The sequence below is a fragment of the Lissotriton vulgaris genome, chromosome 10 (assembly GCF_964263255.1).
Source record: "Lissotriton vulgaris chromosome 10, aLisVul1.2, whole genome shotgun sequence".
In the NCBI taxonomy this organism is placed as follows: domain Eukaryota; kingdom Metazoa; phylum Chordata; class Amphibia; order Caudata; family Salamandridae; genus Lissotriton; species Lissotriton vulgaris.
In genome coordinates, this window is record NC_141698.1 from 687,661,516 (window position 1) to 687,679,593 (window position 18,078).

Genomic DNA, 18,078 nt, shown 5'->3' on the forward strand with positions numbered 1-18,078 from the left:
TGTTTTTATATATAATGTGCTGAAACATCCATTTCTCTCCATCCTTGAGTATAAATGAACCATCTCAAGATATGTATAAAATGTATATATATGTAGATTAATCACATGTATAGGGGAGATAGGCACATGATTTTCATTCTTTATCAATTGTATACTACAAATAATTTTTTCATGTTTTTTATCATACTGCTAATTGAATAAAATAAAATTCTTATTTTTGTATCACACCTCTCCATTGGTCCTTTCAGTCAATTGTCCGCCTTGCCCCTCTTTTCAAACCAGTTCCTAATTACCTTTCATAATTTTATTATTAGCCTGTTTGTGCCATTAGAGATATAGACCACCTATATGGTTTTTTTTTTACCCGCCCCCAAAAGGGATAGTCGAGACCAAACATTTGGCCAATGGAAGTCGGGAAGAATATGACAGTTTTTTTTCTCCAAATATGAAGTAATAATATGCTATATACCTTAGACCAGACTTGGACCCAAAACTAAATAAAAGGTATCTCTTACAGTGTTTGAAAATGTCTTTATAAAGGTCAAGTATAATACTTGTATTTGTACTGTTGGAATTCAGAATATGTAGGCAGGTCGCTTCTGTTCCATCCATCTGATGTAAAGCAGCTTAAATCCCCTAAGAAATTATATTCAATCAATCAATCAATCAATCAATCAATCAATCAATCAGGGAATTGTGAAGCACGCTACTTACCCGTGAGGGTCTCAAGGCGCTGGGTGAGGGGCGGTGCAGCTCCGAATCTGCCGAAGAAACAGGCCTCGAGGCTCTTCCTGAAGGTGTGCATAGTGGGGGAGCACATTCTGTGTTAGACAGTAGTTGACAACATTTTATTGGTACCTGGAATTTAGTTTGTCCTATGTGCTTTGTGCTTAGACTGTTGACCAGAGATGGTTGTTTAAAATGTAAGGTCTACAGGAGAAGAACAACATTCAAAACTAACTTATATGGAGTCACCTACCTCATACTTTATAAATTATCGTCGTTTCATGTTACAACAGAATAAACATGCTTTTTCAAATCATGGTGAGTTTTCCTAGATATTCTTTTCTCAGCTAGCTGCTTAGCTTTCTTCTTTTTACACTTTCCACGAATCAACGAATGCTACAAATTAATCTTAACTCGGGCATTTTGTGGAGGTGATTGCTCCACTGTGCCACTGCTAAATTTTAAAAGTGCGTAACAACTAAAATCAATATCTCCCGCCTTTACCTGCGGATGAATGCGTCACAGTCACCCCATGTTCATTGTTTGAGGTCCCGACCTTTATTGTAGGGCTATGAAAAACACGCTTCCTCCAATGTAATCACATTGTAATCCTGTCGGAAATCACGGCCAGCCATCACGCCAAAGGAACCACTGACAGAATTGACATGAACTTGCACGTTTAGCTAACTGTATTTGTACTGCTGCTTCAGGCGTTCGAAGGTATGCTGCAGTTAGCTGAAGCACGTGGCCGCTTTGAGGAGTTTTGCATCCCCATGTGTATATTGCCTGCTACCATTAGCAACAATGTGCCAGGCACAGACATAAGCGTTGGTTCAGATACTGCTCTCAATACTATTATGGAGGTAAGAACTTACATTTGCTTTATTATATGGTGACAGTAATTGTATACAAATAACTGGGAGGAAAATAGCGACATTTTACACTTGGAGTGGAATATACATTTTAAAAAATAATTTGAGGTATAATATTATGAATTTTATAGTTTTTATATATTGAAATACCTTTTAGGTTGTCCTATTGATTTTATTCCACTTTTCTACTTTTCTCAATAGTTCTAGATACGGCTATATTTTCGAGCTACTTCCACAGTGCAAAGCTATGATAGTGGCACGAGGAATTCTTAACATGATCCGTGTAATTTGTGTACACTGCAGGAGAGTCCCAGTGCAGCGAGTCAGGGCCCTGTTAGCGCTTAATGACTGCTATGGTCACCCGGCTGCCTCCTTGCATTACACTCCAGGCTTCTAAGCAGAACAGCCTTAATACCCAGGTTTATAGAACAGATCATCGTAGAATAAAGTCAGTTTCTTGGAATGTAATGAGTCATGAAGATGAAAGAGCCACTGTGCTTTACTGGACATTCTGCATCTGAAGCACCTTGGCTTGTAGTGTCATATCACAGGCCTTGTGGGAGTGTCTTTTATGAAATGACTGAAGAAACAATGAGCAGGAATACTTTCTTAGTTTTCTGCTTTCCTGTGTTGGTGTTGGTGACCATAATCTAATTTTGGATGCCTACGTTGTCATGTGATGGAGCTAAATCTGGAAATGGCGTGAAAAAGTACAACTTCCCACAGACGGCTTACTATTGCTTGGGCTAGCATATCCTGCCCAACCCCATTTGCCCCCAGTGAAGTTTGATAACATTTCATGTTTTTGCCTTCTAGGTCTCTGGGTAGCCATAACCCGTAGACTCTGGCCAATCCTTAATATACAAATCACTCTCAGATTTTCTTTACATTTACCACCCACCCTGGTCTTTGACTCAGTTTAATATATGAGTTTAATAGCTTTACATATCCCTGACTTCATTAAACCTTCAGCCAGTTTTGATATGTAGTGCGACCGTCCTCATTTGTCTGCTTTCCCATATTTCCCATATCCAGTAAAGGACCCGTGGGGCATCATGTACTAGATCAATAGAAACATTCATAAATTAGGCCACAGGCTCAAATTTATTCTTTCTATTCCTGACATCAACAGGTGTAAGCTGCATCTCAGCCTCTTGTACTGAACACACTACTATGAATTATAACTTTTCTTCTTCCACTCCGGCTTACAACTGTAATGCTTCTGGACAAACTTGCTTTTAAACAATAGGAAAGCTCTCTCCAGTTTCCAGCATATATTTATTTTCCTTATTTTCAGCTAGCTACCCTTGAAAATGCTGCAGCCCTCACTGGCAACCCTGTCGACCCTTTAAAGACAAGGCGAGGTTGGGGTTTGACCCACTTTTGTTTAGTCAAAGTAATGTAGCCCTCACCCCCTGCAATTCACACACCACTTGCTAAGAGCCACATAAAAACAAAGTGAATATGATCCTGCCTTCAAGCAGATAGAGTGTCAAATTCTGAGTCTACGATCAACACGTGTAAGAACAAAGAAGGCATACTAGTAGCACATCAGTTCAAAATAACATTATGTTATAGTTAATGTAGATTTTAAAGTCCTTATCATGCAACCATCTTCTAATAATTTATTTGTTGTCTCTACTCCCTTTGGTAGAATTCTAGTTGCCTATTTTCACATCAAGTTAGAAAATGTCTATCATCACCTCTCCAGTTCCAAACTTTAGTAAACTATAATAAGTTACAGGTTCTTCGAGAGCTCGCTGTCCTCATGAACTATTTCATCCACTTGCATATGACCTCAGGTTGTAGGTATCACATATCAAATCTCCTAAACGGCACTATGCTGTTTTCAGTGATCAACAGTCAATGGTTCTGTAAAAAATTTAGTCGAATTTCGGGTCCTTTTCCTGCTTTGAATTTGTTTTTCTTGTTTCCGCTGGAAGTCAAATGATCTGTATCAACTATTCACCCTTTACCACTGTGCAAACACTTTTATCTTTAAAGTAAATAAAATATGTGTTGTTCAAGTGGCTACTGTACTGGGCCAAGCCAGTCTCACCATTATTGAAGTCTATTACAATGATGGCAAAAACTACAATTTTAATGACTTCCAGTGCCATATAGCAAAATTCCGAAAGGCTCAGTTACTTCAAACAGCGGTACATGTTTGGTACCCATACCTATGACGCTGTTTCATGATTCCAAACACAAACCACTCAGCTTGCTCTTTGATAGAATATTTAGAAGCCATAATATTAAATTAAGCCCATCCTGGAACTACATTGCATACTACTGTACTACTTCGCATAGGCATCCCTAAACTAAACTGCAATATTGTTGTTATTGATGAGCCGAACCTGGCACAGTTCAGCCCTCGAGTAGATTTTACTAATATAACATAGATAACTGCAAACTGACAAATTGTCATAATTTTGTGTATTCTGTTTACATTTGTTTGTTTTTATTTCCCAAAATATCTTAAAAGAATAATAGGCAATGCTTTATTTTTGGGACTAATATTGTTTTATTTTTGAAAATATTTTGGTAAGACCTGTGACCGCATTAAGCAGTCAGCCAGTGGGACGAAACGGCGCGTGTTCATCATTGAGACGATGGGCGGATACTGCGGCTACCTGGCCAATATGGGGGCCCTCGCTGCGGGTGCTGATGCTGCATATATTTTTGAAGAACAGTTTGATATTCGAGAACTTCAGGTATGTAAACCACGTTCTTGAAAAAAATCAGGGTCTTTCTTTGTTTCAAGCCATGTTGCTGTTGTTTTGGCACAACTCAACAGGAAAACAAACTTGTTTCTGAGCTATCTCATATACTAAAACCCCAGAAAGAGCTACCCACCATGCATGCGAATCAACCAAGAGATGGTGAGCATATATGTTTATTTTGTAATTGGGTAGATTTATGTTTACGTTTGCAAAAATACAGAAAGTAAGAACGTTTTAAATTAAAACATTTACATTATTGCAAAAAAGATCTCTTTCAGGGAGCTGATCAGAAAAGCTTTCTTTTAACTCGTAGAAGAGTTTAACATAGTCACAACTAAAAATCAACCCATATAGTTGTACAAGCTAACGTACAATGCAATTTTATATTTACCTAAATTGATCCTATTAAAGAAGCGTCAACGTGTATTTTGAATTAAAATTAAAAGTCCAAATAAAATAAATGTAGGCAGCCATGCCATATTTTGAAATTCATTTTTTATAAAATAAGTCTGTCTTCTTCCTTCAAGGCTAATGTTGAACATTTAACTGAAAAGATGAAAACGAGCATACAAAGGGGTCTTGTTTTGAGGTGAGTGTTTAAATATTTTAACTAATTGACATATGTGACAGTACATTATTTATGCAATTAATCTAGTGTCCGTGGATCCACACAAAAGCCAAAGAAGTACCTACCTGACATTTGAAATACATGGACAAAGTAAATATTTTTGCTGATTCCATTTCATTGTCAGTGATTTTTTTTAACGGACATGTATGTCATTATTGGTAGTGAGATCAATTTGCTGTGTGCTTCCTTATCCTGCTGATAGGAACCTGTTTGAGGACAAAAGTTAGAGGAACTGTGCTTCACACAATTAAAGCAGATTCACACAAATATTTCGCACCTGAAGATCGCAGGCAGGAATATGTTCCTACCTCATTCTCAAAATCAAGAAAAGTGGCTCATGTAAATGAATTTCCTCACACCTACAATTCTGCCAATAGGGCAGAAATGTGAGCATGAGTATATCTGCTCACCGGGAAGGATTTTGGGCTTTGCAGTGCAAAGACACATTCACACATTTGTGGATATTCTCAACTTTTCCCAGACAGTTTGCCTCTCTGAAAATAGTCATAAACCAGTTTGTCAAACATGAGTAAGTCCGTTTTAGACCTGGTGCTAGCCAACTTCTTTAGATTTATAATTATTGAGGCTTTCAGTCAGCGCTCTTAGGGGCATATTCTCAAGGACCTATCGCCGAGTTATCGGCACTTTAGTGCAGCCAAAGTTGCGATAAATTCATCCACTCATTCACAAGCTGGTGCTAACAACCCATACTACAAGTTTTCCGGCGATAGCATCCTCAAAAAACATCGCCACGGAGGACCCCGGCAACTATCGCTAATGAGATGCAGTGTAGGTGTTCCAGAGCAAAAAGCAGCGACAACACCACACCTCAACATTCTCAACGACCAGCCAGTTGTGCGATAAGAACACAAAGCATGCGATGAGGCGCTTTAGCAGCAGAAAATTAACACCTGCTCTGACCTGGTGCAAAGTCGAACAGCAACAGGCACAAGACTAGGGAGGCCAGACCACAGCCACACCAGAAGCCCAACAGAAGTCATTGAGACATTGATCATGCAGCACGGAGCCTCAACAGGGCAACAACACCCACCGCCACCACCACTAGGACCGCCACCCCCCCAACCCTGCACCCCCCCCAGACCACCACAGAGGCAGCGCAGGCCAAGACAGTGTATCTTCAGAAAACGCACCAACCTCGCAGACCCAACACCAGAGAATGTCATTGCCCACTACAGGCTCTAAAGGACAAGCTTCCTACGCATCCTGACAACCATTGCCCACAGGCTGACGGTACCAACACAGCAGACAGCCAACATCCCTCCGCAGACAAAGCTGCTGGCTGTGCTGCACATGATGTCCTTTGAAATGAAATGAAATGAAAATGGGATTTGTTGAGCGCTACAGCTGCCCTCAGGCGTCCAGGCGCTAAGACTAAAAAGGTGACATTGAAAGAAACAAGGGGTTCTAATTACTGAAACAGAAAATTTTAAGCTGTTTACGAAAGCTAGACAGATTGGGATTGATTCTCATATACAGAGGAAGAGTGTTCCACAGCTTTGATACATTATAAGAGAAGGAACAGCCTCCTGCTCTGGCTCTGTAAATTCTAGGGATCTTGGTCAGAGATGCAGATGAAGAACAAAGCGCTTTATTGGGCAGATAAGGGGAGATCAAAGAGTGATTGATTTCTGGGCCCAATTTCCAGAAAGCTTGGTGAGCAATACACAGGGATTTGAACTTCACTCTTTCCCTGATGGGCAACCAGTGCAACGCTCTTAACCCAGCCTTTGGGACCTTCCATCCAACAACCGCCGAGTCGGAGGAGTCTCACAGCCAGCCCTATCAAAGTTCATCACAACTGTCTTGGATGCCATCATCAGCTTGGTACCCCAGCACCCACACTCCCCCCACACTGCGCATGAACAGCTGAAGACCAAGCAAGGCATCTATGCCATAGCTGGCTTCCTGCACATGTTAGGCGGCAATTGACTGCACACATGTCCTACTCATGCCTCCTGGTGACACTGCACACAATTACCTCAAAAGAAAGCACATGCATTCTATCAATGTGCATGCAACAGTGGACCACCTGGGAATCGCACCAACGTAGCCAACTACCCAGGCAGTGTGCATGATTCCTATTCCAACTGACAGTCCATCATCAGCCAGTGCTAACAGGATGGCACCCATGAAAATGCACTGATCATTGGCAAGTACCAGATAAACAAACCACACCCCCCAACTCCACAATCATGCAAATCACAACTCTTGGAATGCACATGTCACAGACTCACATTCAACATGCCAAACAATGTGCCCACCCACCAGACATGACAGCATAACTTACTGCAGCAACCTGGGCTCGCCATGTACATGACTCATCAACGGCATGGCACCTCAGGCACACAATGCCGGAATGTGGGGAGAGGTGGGAACCATGCATGTGCGTCGGAGGCAAGTGACCCAGGAATGAGAATGTACACAATGCCAAGTGTGGGGGAGATGTGCTGGACAGACCGCAGTATGCAGACCACAGACATATCCATGTCCACATGCACTGCTGGTGTATGGAGTGTAGTGGACAGTGGAAGCAACCATGTCACCCCAGCCAGTGTGGAAGATCCCGGAAATGTAACGTGGGACTCCACCCCTGGAAGCGTGTTCCAGCGTAGGGTTGTGAATAAAAAGCACGTACCTCTGGGCATGGGCCTCTTCCAGAATGCCCAACGTGTCTGCCAGGGTTGCGCCTCCCAGTCCGCCACGAGGCCGACGCCATCGCCGTGAGCGGTGTTGCCTACGAACCTGTGCGCCTGCTGCACCCCGGGTCGCAGGTCCCTGACCCGTCATGCCCACCCCTGCGCAGCCAGGTCTCACTGCCGACACCGGCGTGTGTCAAGGACGGGCCACCACCTGCCGGCGCAAGCCCCAACTCCAAAGCCTGCAAGCTCTGCTGCCTCCTCAGAACATCACAGCATCCACGACACAGGCCCGCAAAACTCCTTTCTCGTTGACAAACTCCACCAGCCTACACAGTTGCCAGGTCAGTCACACATTTGCAACTGAGTCTTGATTACGCAATAGCAGAGTACACACTTCATGGCTGGCTTGACATCACTGTACTCCCTTCGATGTGGTGCCACCAAGTCTGTGTATAGCATTCCAACCACAAGTGTCCGTGGGCCCTCACGGACTACTGCCCTCGGCACACACTGCGCTTGAGTAGGTCACACATTTGGAACTGAATCTTGATTTCATCATTGCAGAGTTCATATCATTGCATGCAAGGAGAGGTGTAAGAGGAAGACGCATTTCAGTCCGGAGGGAAAAAGGATCATTGTTACGGAGGTGATCAAGCACTACCAACAACTGCCCTGGTGTCACTAACTCTGTGCTTCGCTAGCCGACAACACGTGCTGTGGGCCCCTGCTGACCACTGCCTTCGGTCTACACTGTGGCCGAGTAGGTCTACATTATACAATGTCCGAGTACACACATTGATGCAGAGTTTAAATCACTATACTCCCTTCGATGTGGTGCCACCAAGTCTGTGCATAGCATCCCAACCATACATGTCTGTGGGCCCTTGATGACTATGCCTTCGGCCAACAATGAGGTCCAGCAGGCCTCACACCAATCCAATCCAGACCGTACCTTGTAGGACACAGCATCGTCGCAACCTGAACACCTGCTCAGCTCTGGTGCTCCTACCTCCGTCAACCACAAGTCACCCCCACATGCCAATTGAAAATTTTGTGTTAGAGTTCCCGGAGATCGCTAAACAGCGGTTGGCCCGAGCTTACCGGTATCTCGGGCTTACACTGCGGTCGAGTAGGTCACACTTTAAGAAGTCAGTCCTGATTCATTAATGGTAGATCATTGTACGGGCCTCATCGCAGACTGCATACCCTTTCAGCTACGATGCCACTAAGTCTGCTCCCCCACATCCATGGACACTTTCTGGTTGAACTTTGGTGGCGACTGAGTCTATGGACTGGAGGTTGTCGTCACCATCATGTAGGTGATACTGACTTGGTGGCAAAAACGAGGCAGTCACATTCCACTCCTCCCTTTGCTGCTTCAGGACGGCTTCTGCCCTCTGCATCATGCTCTAGAGGACACCTTCCACTGCCCCCGCAACCCACCGCCACATTCACCTTTGACATCGATGAGGACCGGCTCAGCTTGATTGCCCCATCTCACTGCACCGCAAGTCATTATCCCGTGGCGGTGTGCCTGTGCCGGCCGCAGTGCATCCGGGGACACTGACTCTATGCAGCTCAAGTCAGGGATCCTGCCTGCTGAGATATTGGCTGGCCTCTGAGATGATGGCCTTGGGTCATCAACACCATGTGTATGTGCCCCTGTGCTGTCCGCTGCCTCCGGCCACAACTGAGGTCCACCAGGGCTCACATATCAAATCGAGTCTTGATCGGTATGGACGTCGCATCACCGCAGGAGGCACACGCCGTCACCACCGCCTGGACCAGCTCCAAACGCCAAATGCCAGAGTCGAAAGTGTATTACTGCCAGACTATATGAGTTGCTCACACCTGTCGTGGATGCCATCATCTACCTGATACCCTGCTCAGCACTACATGTGCCACTAACTCAGTGCAACACAGCTCATGGACACTTCTGTTTGCTCATTGGGTGACCTCTGTACTTGCTCCAGATACCACCATGATGCTCCGCAGTTGTCTCTGTAAGGCTGGTGTTTTCTGTTTCCATTTTAATTGTGTTCAATGTTGTAGTTGTTGCCAGCACCAACCACTTCTTGCGGGCTAGCTTACTCTCACCCTACACACATCCAGCACAGGCGTCACTGTATATGTGATCCTACCAATAAAAGGGCTGGACGCACGTGCCTGTAGCCAGTCCGCCAAACTATCTGCATGTGGTCAAATGTATGCATGGGGGCCCGGGCCCTACAACATTACATTGTGCTGTGTCCAGCGGACGCAACCATATCCCCGCTGGCAGTGGGTAAGACCATGGACATGTAGCTTTGTCGTCACCCACTCAATACGTAAGAGCAGTGGCTACAAATCGTTGTGCATGTGCGCCATTGTGACCATCTCCCCCGTCCCCCTTGTTGTTGCTCACCCTGTTGATGTTGTGTCAGGTCCTATTATGCTGTGTCCACACTCCTGACTCCTTGCACTGTCTCCACACTGATGGCTGTGGCCTCCATTACCCCCAGCTCCTCCTGTGGCATAGAACTCCCACCTCCATTCGCCGTTGCTGCCTTCCTGTTGGCAGCGGGTTTGTGCTTGGTTTGGCTTTTCACATCATGCCAGCCCCTCTTGGCCTCCTCTATTGACCTCCTCGACACTCCGACTGCATTGACGTTTACCAAATTGGCATTCAGTTGATGGTAGTGTTTAAGCATGGGCGGAAAATCCGTTCCGCTCGCGGATTTCGCGGAATTTCGGTAAATTCGCAATCCGCGAGATTCGCGAATTTCCTGCAAAATCCGGGAACGGAAATCCGTGAACAGGGATTGGGTCAAAAGTTCAAGCTGACTTTTGTAACTCTTTTAGAATGGCGCCAGGAAGCTGCCAGAAACATTCTAAAACAGTTACAAAAGTCAGCTTCAACAGGAAGCTCTAATAGATAAAGTAAAGCAGGTGCTGCTCAAATTCAGTTACACAATCATTAATCACCCCCAAACTTGGGGTGATTAATGATTGTGTAACTTAATTTGACCTTCAACTGGAGCACCTGCTTTACTTTATCTATTAGTGCTTCCTGTTGAAGCTATTTCTAGATATTTTAGAATGGCGCTGGCAGCTTGCTGGCGCCATTCTAAGTGGGGCTGAGGGCAGAAGGGCACAAAAGTGGGACAGAGGGCAGAAGGGGACAAAAAATGAGTGGGGCAGAGGGCAGAAGGGCACAGAAACAAGTGGTACAGAGGGCAGATGGGCATAAAAAACAAGAGGGTGGCAGTGATTAAGCAGGCAAAAAAAAAAACTCGCGAAATTGCAAAGCGCCTCGCGAACACCTGCGAACACGCAAAGCGCCTCGCGAACACGCCAAAAATAAAAAAAGCCGCGAATTCGCGAATTTTGATGATTGCCAATTCGCAAATCCGCAAATTCGCGAATTGCCAATTCGTAAAATTCGTCCATGCTTAGTAGTGTTCTGTCACCTCTGTGACACTGATCTGGTTTTCCGGTGGACTGCACCCCGTCTTCCTCTTCCTCTTATCCTTGTCCTTCCCCGTTCCCCGAGGTTCCTTGCTGGTGGTCTGTGGGGCTTGTGGGCTTCTCATTGGCCTCTGCACTCGGTCCGGGTGCATCCATGTTGCTACGCAGTTTCTTTTGTTTTTTGGTGTATTTTTCTTGTTCTGCTTTTATAGTGCATTTTCCCGCATGACGGGTGGGAATTGCAGGCCTGTCGCTGGTTTTCACAGATTTTTGTATCTCGCTTGGCCTCATCACAGCCTTTTTTGCGTTTGTATTTCGCATTTTTGCAGCATCACATTGGTTTTAACGCGGTCATTTGACGCGTTATCGTGAGCCTATTTCATGGTGCTGCCGGATTGGTAATACCACGTTAACACAGTGCTATTTTCCCACGATAGACTGCGATGTGCAAAATTGCGTTAAGCTAATTTTGCAATGATTATCACACCTTCTTGAGAATATTCCCCTTAATTAATTGGTCCAATATTGAGTCATTCGCATTTTTCTACCATCCACTACAGCCTATAGCATGGAATTATGACTCAGATCTCTTAAGCCATTGACTAACTTCACTGTGAGTGATGGCATTCTGTTCTGTCACAAGGAGCCGCATACTAAGTAGTTCAATTAACTGCCAGGGACTGCTGTGCTATTGTGAGCTATTTGTAGTCCAAAAATATTTTTGCTTGTACCGAATGTTTTTTTTAGATTGAGCATCGAAAACAATAATGTTTTGTAAAGACCTTAACAAAGCAAAACAAGCGCTGACAAAGCCAATCGGTTTGTGACTAACACCAGACCTATCAGCTTTGCCAATGCATGCTTCAAGGTTGGAAAAGGGAAGGAACACCTGAAAACAAGGGGATGAGTGGAAGCTTTTATATAGAAGAAAAACATTTCCCTACAAAGAAACAAAAAACATTAAAATAGTCCATTTGCTCATGTTCAAATTTTTTCGTGAGGAAATGAAAATTTGCCATTTTACCTTCCTTGTAACGAATTAGGCATGCAATCAATCATGGGACGCTGTAACTATTCCAGCATTCCAAGAGAAGTGTTCAAACTCATTAAGAATTCCCGTAAAGTAGGAAATATGGGAAAATAACGGATGTAAGCCTATCACTGTAAATTTCTGACTTTTGTTTGAAACGTTCCATGAATTGGGCCTCTGTTAATCAATGTCAATACACTCATTGCTACCATATAATGTTTACTTTAATAATGTGAAGTGTTCTCTCTATTTTGTCTGGTGATACATGCGAAGGGTAAACCTTAAGTAGGTCTGAGTGGCATTATAATACCCATATATATTTAATCCATCCAGAAAACATGGTTAGGTCTAGAAAGACTATCGGGCATACTTACAAGCCCCTATTGCCACCACGACGTCACTTTCAGTGAAGTTCAGTCTTGCCTATTTACAAGGCAGCGTTAAGCCACCTAATGTGGCTTAACGCTGCCATGTAAATAAGGCAACCTTTCACTCTGTGTTTAGTGTGAAAGGGGAGGGAAATGGGTGTTGCGGTGTGCGTGCCACTGCAATCCCATTGGTTTTAATGCTGCTCCCTATGTAGAAAAGGCAGCGTAAATAGGAGGCAGCACCAAAATTAAAACCTGGTCTTAAACAGGTGAAATGAGGAGGTATGTTTTATTTCTCCTCGTTTTTGCTGTTTCCATGTGTGCTGCTTTGTGCAGCACACATAGAAATAGCAAATTGCCTATGATTGTTTATGTGCAGGAAGGTCCCCCAAATTCAATCACGCCTTTTGGTCCTACACAACCAGCTGGAGCCATACATCCATCTCACCCCCACCTTACACTTCCCCCATCAAAGCATCTGTCGCCCTTGTGAGAACACAACTATAACTCCTCAAGCAAACTAAACAACATCAAGGGGTAGGTTTCCTACAGCCCCCAGTCGGGTACAACAGTATAACATTCTGTGCTTGCCATGGCAATAGCTCTGAGGTCCCAGGGTGTCTCAGGTGTTCTTATTGTTCCCAACCTATGTATAGTCTGGGGGGGCCATCCACCGATGCTGATCTCAGGTGCCTTGGGCGGTAAGGAGTTTCTACTTGTGTGTCTTAGGCAATTGCTTCCAGGGAATGTCAGTTGGGTCCTTGCAGGGAGGAGAGGACAACACAGTTTGCACAGGCCAGAGGACCGAACCCTCCTCCACCCAGGCCCAAGTGCTGTTCAAGGTTCAAAGAACAGTGAGCAGTTATTGTGGATCACATTGAGGCACTGGGAATTGCAACATGTACGTGATCTCCATAGCCCATAGCTTCTCCTTCACAGCCCAGAATGCGCATTGCTGCTCCTGGACCTTCAGAGGATAGCCCAGATAGATTATGACACTGATCCCTACACAGTGCAAATCAGCCAGCAGCTGGATTTCCCAGAGCATATCATCCCAGTCCACAAAGTTAAGGAGCTAGGCAATGATAGCTCGTGGAGGGACCCTGGTGGGGCCTGGTTGCAGAGGAACCCATGTGTTTGCTCTACCACAAAACACCTTGACATCAACTCCTTTGGCATTCACAAACGGATCCAACCCACAATAAAAGCAGTGGACAGGGGTACCAGTAGGGAACCCTCAGCTCCCTCCGAGACACCCACTCTACGGACATTGTTCTGTAGAGACCTTCCCTCACCGCCCTCAGTTCTGGTCTTCAGGAAAGTCACTCTGTGCTGGAAGGACGCCAGCAAGGCCTGGAAAATCTTAGTACAGTCTTCAACCTCAGTCAGCTTCCCTTTGTGTCTGAAACCCTTTCCACCTTGTTGCAAAGATCTTCGCGGAGGAATTCAGTGATAGCTTTGAGAATGGAGGCTGTGGAGTTCACGGGGTGCCTCATAGTAGAGACCCATCTCCACCACAGTCACCTCGGTCTGCAGGAGGTCTGATGAACTTGTCGACCTTCGCTTGGGCAGGGACTGCTGCTTTGTCCTTGCCCATCATGCCTCAGTTGCACTTCCTGTGTGAGTAGGGGCAACCAGTCAGTGGGGCACAAGGTCTCAGTTCTCTGCCCACAGGGTGTGAGGGGGTAGAGAGTGCCTCACCACCACAGCGCTAGCAGCCACGCTCTCATGGTGGCCAGTTTGCTCAGTACAACTACTGTCTTGGAGATCTTTGCCTTGTTACCTGGGCCCCAAAGACACAGGGCCCCCTGTTGCTGCCAGGCCAAGGTCCTCATAAATCCAGGAACCCAGCTGCTGATGAAAGGCCATTGCCTACGAATACACCCCCTTATGCACCAGGCCTCCAATCAAAAGCTGCCGGTCACAGGGGTCTCCGCTCAGCCGTCACCCCAGAGATCCAACACCCACAAGAGGTGCTGCTCAGCACTGTCTTTCCCTCAGCCCGCCCCCCTGCCACCCGGCTCCTCCGGTAGCCCCTGGCTTCCTTGGTCAGCTCCACAGGCTGTGCCCCAAAAGCAACCTCTCAGCCCCCCACTCATCAACCGGGATCCTTGTACGGCAGTGTGGCTTCTCCTCACCTGGTCCCCTACTCTGAAAATGGGATGCTGCTGACCTCTCATATGCCAGTGACTGCCGTTCAATTGCACTCTTCACGCAGCCTTGTCCGTGTGTCCAACTCTTCCTCTGCAGCTTCACCACCAATGATAGGCCCCTTTGGGTCAACAACCAACGTGATGCCCCCCCCAGGTGAAGATGGAAACCAACTGTGTTGTCACAACACCTGCGGGCGGGCCTTCTGTGCCTGGTTAGCCTGATCGAATAAGGGGCCGGCAGCCTCACGTCCCCACTGATATGGAACTTGGCCGTTGTCTTCTGGCCGCTCACTTCCAGGCTGGCAGCCTCACAGGCAGGGGACGCCTCCTCGGTCTCTAAACGGGGCTGCCGCTGACTGCACACCCGCCTCCTCCACCGCTCACCACCTGGTACCACACGGTCTCATCAGGACAGTCTGTGCCATCACCTCCAGTGCTGGCCCTGCAGATCCACATTTAGCTTGGTACCACCCTGGGGGAGACAGCAACCTGTACAACTATATCAACCCCAAAGGGCAGGCCCACAGCAACGGATGCAGTCGGATTATACAGGGGTCAGTAGCCTAGCTCGAATCTATGAGGCTGCCATCTTGGCTGCTAGCTACCCTTCTGCTGCACTTTACTGCCAGAACGCACATAGCAGCTCTATAAAGTCACTATTTGCACCCGTAACATCAATTTATTTCCATTTGCCATAAGTGGTCCATTCTAGGGCCTGTCAGCCCATTGTCTCTATGTGTTGTTTAACCCAATACTGACAAGCATTTGACAGTAATTTTTGCCAAGTTTCATTACATTTCTCTTGCCTTCAAGTCTTGCCTGCAGAAGGTATGCATCTTGTCCTACCCACATTTGTCACGTATATGGCCCAGAATGTGACCTTCATTTCTATGGTGTTTGTGCTCTCATGCACTATATTCTGTCCTATAGAAATATTTTAACAGACAGGAGTAGGACTTAAAAAAAAGAACAGTTCTCAATGAAGGAGCAAGCAGGCACCTTGCGGGCTCCCCTCTACCCTTAAAAGAGAATCTACATGCTGGTCGCTTTGCTGCAAAAATAGTGAACACAAAATCACTCTTCCTACTCCTTTTAATGCATGCTGATGCTGACAAGTTCCCTGTGAGGAGGTGTCTCACTCCACATCAGTAGCTAAGTCAGTACTGGAGAAACAGTACCCCAATTGGTATGTCCTACTACAGGGGCAAACCCAGAGCACTTAGATACTTTTATACAGGTTATGCTGAAGAATACCAGCATTGCTTCAAAGCTGCAAATCTTTGGCACACCTTCTGCAGCTGTTCTAGTTTCTGTGACATTAAAAGTAGTGCCTTTTGTCATCATAGGTGTACCGGCAGCTCCTACCCTACGCTCGTCCCTCGTGACTACAGACCAGTGCGAGCAGGAACCTTTATTTTAAGTTCTCTTTTGGGTTGAGGGCAGTTTGGTACCACCGATGGTGCCATGCACAGTGCAGACAGTATAGTTGGCAGCATCGATACCTTACTTGTCTTATACTCTTAAAAAGGCAAGCAGTGACATAGTGGGAAACGACAGTCTTTTCCAATGATGAACTTCAAAACAAAAGTCTCCACTATACAACATACAGTGTTTTGCTCCGTTAAATGCATTATTCGTCTCTTATTCTGCGGCTCTAGAATTGTTTGAGTATTAACCTCAGCAGAGTGAAGATGACATCAGCAAAGTAGATCAGGGTTTGCCTCCATGTCAGTTGTAGACAGACCTACCACTACAGTGGATACAACATATCACCACAGGGTGACTTTCCAGTTCCATCTGATCCTCTTCAGTAGAATATACATTTTCACTCCAGTGTTAAAGGAGACCTTTTTCAAAGGAGAAAACCATATGAGGTTCCCACTGCAGGAGTGGTTTCATCGGGGACTCTGTCTTCAATGACTCTTCTTCCTATCAATGAGGTGTTATGAATGCATTTTTATCAGCATAGTACACGTTTCACTGAACCCCCGCACTGAGCATCTAAGCAACCGAAAAACAAAGACCAGCTTCTTTACACAGCAAAGTTATTGTCAGCCCAACCAACGCCTGGATCCGTATTTTCTGGTTGGTAGACAGACAATAGCAAACTGAGGTCGTAATCAAAAAGATAAAGGTAGACGGACTAGAGTTGCTGTTCACATGAAATCCAATTGTGTAGAAGGTGAGAGTGTAGGTAAATGGAGAAGATCACAGGTAGTGGGGATGTTTTGCTTGGAGCAGATGAAGGGAAAGAGATCAGTTTAGTTCTGGTGAGATTGTACATTTAAGCAAGAAGCTGTGAGCCTGCATCAGAATCCAGAGAGCCAATTGATCAGGTGCTTGAAGCGATTGTATGAGAGAGTGACAGAGTTTGAATGCAATGTTCAAAAAAGTATGAAAAGCCAAATTATGTAATTATGATACTGAAAGAGATGTGTAGATTTGTTATAAAAACCAAAACATAAATAAAAGGCATTGTCATTTACAATGCCAATAGCTCAAACTCGCGTAAATGCGAGACCTATTGCATTGCAAATGCTTGTTTAGGTTGTGTTATTGAACATGTTAAATACACAAATACGCCATTAGCAATTGTGTCCTTTTGTTGCTGGCGGCTGTGTGCACTCACATGCTGTGAAATAGTTGTGTTATGGGGACAAGGGGGTCAGGCTTCCCTTGGGAGGTTCCCGACTTCACTAGCCCGGATATTTGCGCAATCGATTCCATTGTGTGAAGGTCCAGAGGAGCCACATCGACCTTTTCAGAATCACCAGAATATTTCATTCTGTGGGCTCCTGGGCCACTCGAAGACATGTAGGGCTAGATGTACGATGTTTTTTTGCATGCGAAAATGGGTTTTAGACCCGTTTGTGCACACAGAAAACCTGTGGGCCATATACTAACCCTATTTTGCCAGTCGCTATGAGTCGCTGATTAAGTAGCGACACGCAAAATAGGGTTAGCGACTAACTATTAGGAAGGGGCGTTCCAAGGGCGTCCCTTCCTATTAGCGAGTCCAAAACCCATGTAAGAATGTTTTGCGATCACAATTACGGTTGCAAAACACCTGCAGTTTACCACCCTCTTCAAAGGGGTGGTAAACCATTCACAAACAAGAAGGGGTTCCCTTTTTGAATGAGTGCACAAACATTTTTTCAGAGCAGACAGTGGTCCCAGGGACCACTACCTGCCCTTTAAAAATTAAACAAAAACGTTTAATTTTTTTTAAATGCATCCTGTTTTCCCTCAGGGAAAACGGGCGGCATTTGAAATGAAAAAAAAAGCTTTATTTAAAAGCAGTCCCAGGCATGGAGATCTGTTGACCCCAGCAGGCCACCATCCCTGGGAGTGCCAGCCAGTCCCAATGGGGTCGCAAATTGCATGCTTGAGGCATGCAATTTGCTACCCCATTGGGAATCGCACACAGTGTCTCAGACGCTGTTGCAAATTGGAAATTGCAACTTGCAAATT

The 18,078-nt window shown here is 45.4% G+C and overlaps 1 protein-coding gene across 4 annotated transcripts in view; it reads left to right on the plus strand.

Annotated features, from left to right (window-relative positions):
• The window catches only part of PFKP (phosphofructokinase, platelet), a 332,348-nt gene that overhangs the window by 285,084 nt on the left and 29,186 nt on the right, over positions 1–18,078 (plus strand). For 2 of the 4 annotated variants that reach the window (XM_086941517.1, XM_086941519.1), the window contains 3 exons: positions 1,437–1,589; positions 4,148–4,312; positions 4,849–4,910. In XM_086941517.1, the coding sequence (XP_086797643.1) occupies positions 1,437–1,589; positions 4,148–4,312; positions 4,849–4,910 (380 nt within the window). The remainder of the gene's footprint in view (positions 1–1,436; positions 1,590–4,147; positions 4,313–4,848; positions 4,911–18,078) is intronic. The other 2 variants (XM_086941516.1, XM_086941518.1) reach the window with 1 other exon arrangement.